General features: G+C 42.0%; 1 protein-coding gene across 1 annotated transcript in view; it reads left to right on the forward strand.

Annotated features, from left to right (window-relative positions):
* The window catches only part of lrrk2 (leucine-rich repeat kinase 2), a 97,074-nt gene that overhangs the window by 83,530 nt on the left and 3,230 nt on the right, over positions 1–10,314 (forward strand). The window contains 13 exon segments of the mRNA XM_034085447.2: positions 181–372; positions 923–1,069; positions 1,157–1,269; positions 2,622–2,812; positions 3,356–3,516; positions 4,599–4,769; positions 6,018–6,118; positions 6,569–6,781; positions 7,278–7,471; positions 8,155–8,227; positions 8,376–8,566; positions 8,833–8,982; positions 9,752–9,972. Coding sequence (XP_033941338.1) covers positions 181–372; positions 923–1,069; positions 1,157–1,269; positions 2,622–2,812; positions 3,356–3,516; positions 4,599–4,769; positions 6,018–6,118; positions 6,569–6,781; positions 7,278–7,471; positions 8,155–8,227; positions 8,376–8,566; positions 8,833–8,982; positions 9,752–9,972 — 2,118 coding nt within the window.

The raw sequence follows: 10,314 nt of genomic DNA on the forward strand, positions 1-10,314 counted from the left end.
TTTATGTTGCTAATGCTGTTGTTGTTGTAAATGTCATTTTTTTTTTATTTCTCTTACATGACTATGCACTGCAACATTTTCTTTGTTTTGTAATTATTTATCTTACTTGTTCGAAATAAAATGTATCAATCCATCAATCTTTCTAAAATGGTTGACTGCCCCCCCCCCCCCCCCCCTCAGGCCGGGTGCTGCTGGGTCAGGTCGTGGACCACGTGGACTCGCTGCTGGAGGAGTGGTTCCCCGGCCTGCTGAACACGGACGTGCACGGCAGCGGAGAAGCTCTCCTGAAGAAGTGGGCGCTCTACAGCTTCCAGGACGGGCAGGAGAGGAGCCGGATCCTGCTGGAGGACCTCTTCACCAAGTGTGAACATGGTACATAAATCACACTTAAATACAACACCTGTTTTTGACGGTGAGAATTATGGCTGCCACAATATCTGATTTCCTTCACATTATTATCGTATTATACAAGCCAAAAAGTTTCAGTAAGCTTCCTATAGCTATTATCGCACTACGATAGTAGAACAAATAAATTAATCTATCGGTCAAATTCGTCTTTAGCTTTCTTTAGTTTTACTGTTTGTTTTGTACTTTTTTTTGGAAATGCATTGTGAAAAATTCAAGTGTGTGTTGGGAGACGAAGCAAGAATGGAAAATAATGTAATGATTGAAGAAGATTATTTTTTCAATATATACAGTTTTCTATTATCAACATGCTATTAATTTTCATTTATTAAAAAAATTGGTTATTGTCAATCCCCGTAAAACGTTTCGCCTCTTGCATGAATTCAACAATTAGTTTTTTAATCCATAAAAGTCAGTATTAACCTCAACGTTTTTGTTTTCTGAATGTGCTCAGAATCGCCCCATCTTCCTACCTTAACATCTAAAATGTTGGTTATTATAATTTGATCAAATATAGATTTCCTGCTGGTGAACCCGGAGGACCCGAGCTTCAAACTCCCCATCTCTCAGATCGCTCCGGACCTGGTGCTGAGCGACCAGCCGGCGGGGATCATGCTGGACAGCGAGGAGCTGGAGGTGGACATGGTTAAAGAAAACCGTCTGGGTACACCTCCCTGATTTCTTTAGACATATCTATACTTTTTTAGTGTTTAAAAGGGATGTGTAAATATATGATGTTTGTCCTCTACAGGGGACGGGGGCTTCGGGACTGTCTATCGAGGCGTCTACAAAAATGAAGAAGTCGCCGTGAAAATATTCAACAAGCATGCGTCTGAGTTTTACACCTACAGACTCCTCAGACAGGTACCGCTGATCATTTAACCACCAAACAGTCCGGCTCAATTCCCACGCCGAGAGGCTTGGCTTTATGCTGCGACGCGTTTTCAATGAGGAAGTCTGTACTGAAGTAAGATAGGTTGAAGATATTTAATAAACAAAATCAAAACACACATTAACTTAGAGGGACAAAGACAGTCAACAGAAGAGATGTCAGCACAAGCTCACCCTGTCATCCGCACCCCGACATGAAACAGGTGACCTATATACACAAACCACACCCATGTGACATGTCACCCGTCAGCGGCTTGAGCTTCAACCTCAGGATCCATGTATCTGTGATCCTCTCCAGAAAGGAAGTAGTCATCACACACAGAGCATCAGCTAGTTCCTGAACAGTGTCTTTCACATGCTCATATCCAAGAGAGGGAGTTACACAGTCACAAGAGGGAGGAATACCGGTTATTCTAGGTTATGATACCGTTTTTTCTCAAATGTTGGCTTTTTTCTGAAAATCAAAAAATTCTTACTTTTTCCTCAAAATTCTTACTTTTTCTTAAAATCTCAAAATTCTTACTTTTTCCTCAAAATTCTGACTGTTTCTCAAAATTCTGAATTTGTATCCAAATCTAAAAATTATGAATTTTTCTCAAAATATAAAAATTCTTACTTTTCCCTCAAAATTCTTACTTTTTCTTAAAATCTCAAAATTCTTACTTTTTCTTAAAATCTCAAAATTCTTACTTTTTCCTCAAAATTCTTACTTTTTCTTAAAATCTCAAAATTCTTACTTTTCCCTCAAAATTCTGAATTTGTATCCAAATCTAAAAATTATGAATTTCTCAAAATTATGACTTTTTCTCAAAATATAAAAATTCTTACTTTTTCCTCAAAATTCTTACTTTTTCTTAAAATCTCAAAATTCTTACTTTTTCCTCAAAATGTTGACTTTTTCTCTATATTCTCACTTTTTCTCCAAATCTAAAAATTCTGACATTTTCTAAATACTTAAAAATGTTAATAATCACACAGTCACAAGATGGAGGAATAGAAAGCAGTATTCAACGTTTACTTCAGATCAGCTCCACGTCAGAAATGAGCATGCTTGATGTCTCTCTCCATAGAGGCTGAATCATCATGTTAATCACATAGCTATCATCTGCCTCAAACAGTCCTGGTGCTCTTCTCGGTAATCCCATATCCTGGCTACAGTTGGGATACCTTTGTTATCAAGTTACTCTCATATTGGAAGACGACATTCAGTATTTTCCCAACGTGACGATTGCTCGAAGTGCTCAACAAATACAAATAAAAGTGACGTAAACAAATATGTGTTTTGGACATTACAATGACTAAATTCTTTCTCCGCTGGCCTCCAGGAGTTGACGGTGTTGGGCCGCCTCCACCACCCCAGCCTGGTGGCTCTGCTGGGGGCCGGCTGCTCCCCTCAGGTCCTGGTGATGGAGCTGGCTCTCAGAGGCTCCCTGGACTCCCTCTTTGAGCACGAGAACGGCAGCCTGAACCGGAAGCTGCAGCACAGGATCGCCCTGCAGGTGGCCGACGGACTCAGGTACGGAGTGAGGGGCGAACAAGGAGAGCATTGGTCAGCAAATGATTAAAGGGTGTGCTCTTGAACCAAAGAACCACTAGCTTTAGGACCTTGTCAAACCGCTCGATTTCTCTGTCTCTTTCTTCTCTGTCTCTTTCTTCTCTCTCCCACTTTACTGCAATCTGACGAATAACGGACATTTATTTTTGGGAATTATGGCATGTAATTGCTTGTCTTGTTTAGTCTATTTTCTTGACAATATTTGGAAGTATTGGAAATGTTGTTGTTTATTTCCTCGAAAAATGTTGACTGATAAAACTATTGTGAAGATCAAATAACAATATGGTACATTACAGTATCATTTTGGATGTAGGCTAAGAGCAAAGATACTATCATTTCGCATATGTTTTTTGATAAAATCATCAACCAAAATTAGCATTACGATTCAGACATTTTTCTAAATGGATACAGATCTTCAGAATCAGATTCAACATTTAAAAACCTATAGTGTCAAACATGATAAAAATATGAATCCACGTTGCCCCTTCCTTTCTGTGCGAGCAGGTACCTCCACTCGGCCATGATCATCTACCGGGACCTGAAGCCGCACAACGTCCTCCTCTTCAACCTGAAGGCGGACTCGGAGATCATCGCCAAGATCACAGACTTCGGCATCGCTCAGTACTGCTGCGCCATGGGGGTGCGGAGCTCCGAGGGAACGCCAGGTGAAACTCTCCAGACTTTTTACTTTCTTATTACCGTACTTTTCGGACTATAAAGCGCACCTGCATATAAGCCGCAGCAGCTAAATTGTCCGTCTGTCTTGCTCTCGTTCTGTCTCTCGGTTCCACTTGTACTTTGGCGCGCTACCTGTCTCGCTCTTTTCCGGCCTCCAGCTTCTCCTGCTGGAGCCCGCCCCTTAGAGGTGGCGGGCGCGAACCGGTCATAGAGCCCATAGAGTTAAAGGTGGATAATTGTACCTGTAAAATCCATAGATTTAGGAGGTTCCCTAGTGGCCGGTAGCTGTACAAAAAAAATGGGGAAAAAAGTCGCGGTTTATAGTCCGAAAAGTACGATACTTTTACACTCTTTTTTAAACACTTTATTTAACACAATAACAGGTGCTATATAACAAAGAAATACAAAAAGGATTGTAGCGGCGATCGCTCATCAAAAAAGGCCACTCGTGGAGGTTAGCAGTCGGAGTTCCCAACGCGTGTTGTGGTGAAGGATGAGGTCCACCGTGACGTCATTTGTAATGCTTTATTTATTTGTCCACGGTTACAAAGTTCTTTTAAGACTCGCGTATCTAAAATATTGTTTAAAACATAACGATCCCGCTCAGACACAATCACGTTTTTCAACCGCGTGGCTTCCTCTCTAACCTCTCATCCCAGCTGATCGCCCACATATATAGGTTAATCACCTCCCGTAGACAAACCCCGCGCACAACCCAAAGCAAATTGGCTCCAACAGAGATCATAACATAAAAAGACAATTATTCTGTAGTCATAGCAACGACAAAAAAAAGATAGAAATACACAATGAGGATCTGCAATTACAGTTTATTTATTTATTTATTTAACAGCACATTAATGAACATTTCTGTAAGTGTGCCAGTTAGCCAAGAGTCTATTTTTCATCCGTAGTCCCTGGACAGATTTTCTAAGTCAACCTTAAAGACAAATGTCATTTTAAAGTAAATACAATCAAATAAAAACATGCAACAGAACATGATGAAACGCAGACACTGGGCTGTGCGTCACTTTGTTGCTTATTCAAATGGATTCCTCTCTATATCTCGCAGGCTTCAGAGCTCCAGAGATCGCCCGAGGGAACGTGATCTACAACCAGCAGGCGGACGTGTTCTCGTTCGGCCTGCTGCTCTACGACCTGCTGACCTGCGGGGAGCGCATCTCTGACGGCATGAAGTTCCCCAGCGAGTTCGACGAGGTCGCCGTGCAGGGGAAACTGCCAGGTAATACTAATGATAATAATAACTTATATTTATATAGCGCCTTTCAGGGGACCCAAGGTCGCTTTTTAGAAAAACAGGAGTAAACAAAAAACAGTCGGACAAACATAACAACAAATAAACGAGGGGCTGAAGGCCTTGCAAATAGGTGGGACTTGAGCACCCTTTTTTTATGTTTTTCTAGTGTTCTTAAAATAGTTCTCTATCTGTGTTTTATTTTGTGTTACTTGTATGTATGCACCACGACACCAAGTCAAATTCCTCATACGTGTCAACCTACCTGCTAACAAACCAGTTTCTCATTCTTTTAACACTAGAACCACCAACGGGTAAATTTTTTAATGTAACTTTTTGTCAATAACATATTAAAGTCTCCAAGTCCGTGACTTTTCCTGAAAGTGTGTTATGTAGCACCCTCTGTTGTTAACAATTGTCAATATGAAGTCAGATTGAAAAACTCGCCAAAAAAAATGCCATGTATACCTATATCCGCCAGCGGGTAATATTTACCTCATAGAAATACAGCGTAAACATGACGTGTTGCTATAGCAACGCCTTTTGTCTACTGCGGTTCCTTATAGATTGAGAGAGAGATAGATAGATAGATAGATATATTGATAGATAGAGAAATAGATAGTTATAGATAGTGTAACATCTTGGAGAATACAAGATCTTGGATGACTGAGCTCACGTTGAGGACGTAATGCATGTGCCAGTTGAATAAAAATGGACACTCTGAATGAGAGAAGTAGTCCGTGTCGCCTGTTTGTGTAGACAATTATATGTCCATAGAACAGAACATTACAGATAGATCTATAGATAGTTTTAAATCAGCATTCTTAGCGATATGTTATACTTCATGCTATCTGCACAAACTATATCATATGAAAAGCTGACAGTCCACAGATTCTATTGGTATAAGTTTCATCCCTGTGCGATCAACACTCACTGATAAATAAAAGAACATTGTACCTTGAAAATCAATAGCGGGTACATTTTACCCGTTGGCGGTTTTAGGTATACAGCGACCTCTGGCGGTTCCACTGTAGTGTTAAAGGCGTCATCATTAAAGACTATTATCAGCTATTACTCCTGTTAGTGCTTTTATAACATGTCATGAGATTACACCTTTAAATGTACTCATACTTTAAGAAATGTTGTCCTTTTTTAAATGTGGTTTAATGAACTTGAACTTGAATCCCCCTCAACATAATACCCGAGTGGCCTTTGACTCTCCTGTCCCGTCCACAGACCCAGTGAAACACTACGGCTGCTCCCCCTGGCCGGGCCTCCAGCAGCTGATGAAGGACTGTTTGAGGGAAAGTCCTCAGGCTCGACCCACTTCTGCTCAGGTGTGAAACGGGACCTTAGTAAAGTACAGACACGTTTATCTAGAGCGCAACCAACAATGCACTTGGTAGCTTCGCATTAGGAGTTAGCATAACGAGGGCTACCTCGACAAAAAGCCTTTTCCTTTGGATTTTGGAATATTGCAGAAACACACATTTATGATATTTACACCTTTTGTTCAGCAAGATAATCTCCATATATTGACACCACGTATTGTTTTTGAAGCGTAATGCAATCACAAGAAGTACAAAGCAACTGTATCACCATCGCTAAGCTAAAGGCGGCTAATGTTCGACGTTTTGACGTTTGAGTCACTTTTTAGTGGGGTATTCTTTCAGGCTTAAAAAAAACATGAACTTTGATACGAGGGAACCCAGAAGTGATATGAAATGGCGACTCATGTCCAGGTTTAGGACAAAACTAATGATGTGTGTCCTCTGTGGAGGGTGCAGGTGTTTGATCGGCTGAATTCGGGCCAGATGTTGTGCCTGATGAGGGAGCTGGTGGTCCCCCGTGCGTTCAACACCGAGTGCTTCACGGTGAGCTCTGGCAGTGGGGACGGACCCTCCATCAGACACACAGCCTGGGTGGGGGGGGGCAGCAGCACCCAGAGGAGGGGCTTCATCACAGCCGTGGACCTGGACACCAACGCAGTCTCTACACAGGTACCGACAGCGCTAATACACTGAGTGGTGCAGTGATGACGGATTTTTGTAGGCCATTTTTGTAGTTCCCTCGACAAAAAAGCAACGAGATTTCTCCATAGGATTTTGGAATATTGTAAAAAAACAAGATCTGTGGAAAACGGATGCACGTTTTATTCAGCCGGACTTTTGTACGTTTCGAATCATAAATCTAATCAATAGATTTATGATCGATAGATTTAAGATTCGATAAATATGTGGAGAAACTTTATTTATATAGCACCTTTCCTGCTTGACGAAGTGCTTTACAGAGTATGACAAAGAATGACACTAACAAAGGAGGAACATAATTAAAAACAGGGTATAAACCAACAGAAAGAGTTATATCACTGAACCATAAAACAATAAAACATGAATTATACTATATACTATAATACTACAACAAAATTACAATTGCCCCAAATAACAAGCCAAATGAAAAAGATAGGTCTTTCATTTACTTCTCTTCCTCCTGCAGGACATCGACACCAGTCCTGTCTTGTGTCTCGTGACCGTCCAAATCCCAACGGAGGCCTGTGATTGGCTGGTGGCTGGCACCCAATCAGGGTACTTGGTGTGTATCAGCACTGAGGACCCGTCGAAATGGCACCACCTGCAGAGTGTCACCGACGCCGTCACCTCGCTCTACTTCCACGTGCACCCTCGTCGAGCGTAAGATGTTATATTTGATGTATGGTGATACTTCTCGTGTAACGAAGGCATGTATTGGTCTGACTTAAACAAATGAGGGGGGGTCATTAAAATGTAAGTTTCAAGATGGGAGAAACATGAACATCCATTGCACATTTTAGGATATATTTATTGTAATGCTTGGTTAGAAGCGTATTGGATCTAGCATGGCTGCTTCAGGGTATTTTACATTTCAGGGTCTGCTAAATATTTAGGGAATCAGAGGTTAATGAAAATGTAATTCATCTGGCCAAAAAGTACAATTAACTGACCAATGAATGCCAACACTGTCATCACTTTTGGCATCTTGGTATATGGCTGTTTATAGTCTCTAGTGAATTAAATTAACAAAAGATATGTGAGATTAAACAGTCTTAAACATTTTCATTTATAAATACAGTTTTGCTAATTTGATTTAGGGTTATTTAGAGTTTTTAAAACCCTGTTGATTAAATTGTTCCTACTGTTACTAATGTTGTCATCTTAAAAGTTAAATAAGGTCATGTTTCAATAAGCGACTTTAGACGCCAAGCTATCCGTTGACTTATCGACTCACTGACAGACACACACACGCACACGCCCCTCACTCTAAGCCCCGCCCCTCAATCTAAGCCCCGCCCCTCACTCTCAGGTAGATTTATTATGTTTTTTGTATAATTTTTCAGCCAAAGAAAGAATTACCTGCTGGTTGGGACTGCCAGTGGAGTCCTTACCATCTATGAGGACTCTGTACTAAAGGTACGTGTTAGATAATGAATGGAAGATCAAGTTTTTGTTCTTAAAATCTAACATTTTTGCTCAGACTTTCTCCTTCCATGCTTTACATGTACCAAACTGTATTCCTCACCTTCTTGTGACTTCCCCTCTCCCCTCTCTCTGCCTGCAGCAGGAGAGCGGGCAGCCGGTGAAGTCGCTCACCGTGGGCAGCGGCAGCACGCCGCTCATGTGTCTGGGTCAGTCTGTGTATTCTCTGGACAGCAGGTGTGTGTGGGCCGGCTGCGGGACGAGGGTCCTCTCGTTCACCGCCGACTACGAAGTCTGCAGGAGCTTCGACACCAGACCCAACCTCATCTTTCAGTGAGTCCGTTAGTCAACGGATAGCTTGGGGTCTAAAGTCGCTTATTGAAACTCAGGAAATCATTTGCGTTAATGTTTGATCACAAGAAATGAAATGTGTCTGTTAGATAAAGGACAAAAAGAAATCAAATTCTTTCTCACAAATGTTCCTGCATTTTTGACAAAAATTGGGAAATATTGAGGAAGAAGAAAGATATTCTAGAATGAGATTAGAGTGAGATCGAGTTTGAAGTTGAACTCTGTCATCATGTTGTTGTATCCTTCAGGCAGCAGCGGTCGCTGGCCGGTGAAGCGTGTGTGTCTCGGATGGTTGTGGATAAATATGTTTACCTGAGCAAAGGGACGCCTGTGGTCGAGGTTTGGGACAAACGCAGCGAGAGGATGGTGGACTCCATCGACTGCGCTCAGATCATCAGGTAGATATCTTTTTATTTATCGATCATTGCTCTGTGCTCAGGGCCGCCGCTTGCGGACATGCAAGGCAGGCAACCCCAAAGAAGGTAGATTAAGAAGGTCCACAGCAACGACAACATGAAACACCCTTTCATTTACTGCAACGACATGTCGGGAAACCCCCCCGAGGCGGCCCCATGCGTAGTGCGCCGTACAATGCTGCTTCTTAACTTAAGTTTCGTTGCTCCGCTCCGGGGGTGTGTGGTGATGAAAAGCTGGTTCGAGGGGCCCCCAGTCAATGTTTGCCTAGGGCCCCACAGACTCTAGCACCGGCACTGTCTGTGCTGGGTTTGTTTTGAGTCTGTCTGGAAAGCCAAACAGGCATATGAGACCCATCCTGGTTAAATAGAGGTACAATAAATACAATTAAATATATCATTATAACAAACATAGCACCATCTGTAACATGTTATACACAGAAAACAAAATGGTGATTTTTGGATAATCCAGAAACACTTTTTCTGATTTAAAATGCCCGTCCATGGTCTTTAAATCACATAGAATTCAACAACCAGACAGTAAAGACACAAGACTAAATACTGTATTAATATATAAACATGTGGTTATGAGGACTGTAAACAGATGTGTTTGCAATATACTTATTTATATAAATAGTTATCCACGCAGTAACCCGTATTTAATTTTGTCTTAATTTATGTCCTGTGGGATGAAACTGTCGTCTGGAGGTCTTGTGTGTGTGACTGCAGCTGTGTGTGTCCCCCCTCCCTGTAGAGATGACTCCGGCTGTAAGAAGGCCAGCGAGGTGGACCCCCCCCTTGACGCGGCCCCCCCCTGGGCCCAGGTGAAGGCCCTGCTGGTGCAGAGCGCTGCGACCCTGTGGATCGGCACCCGGGGGGGCCACCTGCTGCTGCTGGAGCTCTGCAAACACCAGCCTCTGCAGGTGGTGGGGCCCTGCTGCGCCTCCATCCGCTGCATCAGCTCCGCTCTCATAGGTGGGGGCAACTCTCATTTATAAACTTAACACACAAAGTAAGGACATTTGTGTTTGGTAGATTCTTTCTTTGTTGAAACAAAGCTTCTTGGCAACCCACATACACACATAGAAGCATTGTTACAATAAGGAAATCCTCTACCACACACACATGTCCTTACTTTTTGTGTTAAGTTTATATATTTCATTATGCATGCTTTTAGTAATATTTCCATGTGATGACAGCATGCATGGACACTGTTGCACATTTTGTATCATGATGTCTGTGTGAGCAGATCACAAACTGGAGGATGTTTATTGACAGACATCTCATACTTACATACTTCTACTACTACTACTGCTA

The sequence above is a fragment of the Pseudochaenichthys georgianus genome, chromosome 6 (assembly GCF_902827115.2).
Source record: "Pseudochaenichthys georgianus chromosome 6, fPseGeo1.2, whole genome shotgun sequence".
NCBI lineage: Eukaryota > Metazoa > Chordata > Actinopteri > Perciformes > Channichthyidae > Pseudochaenichthys > Pseudochaenichthys georgianus.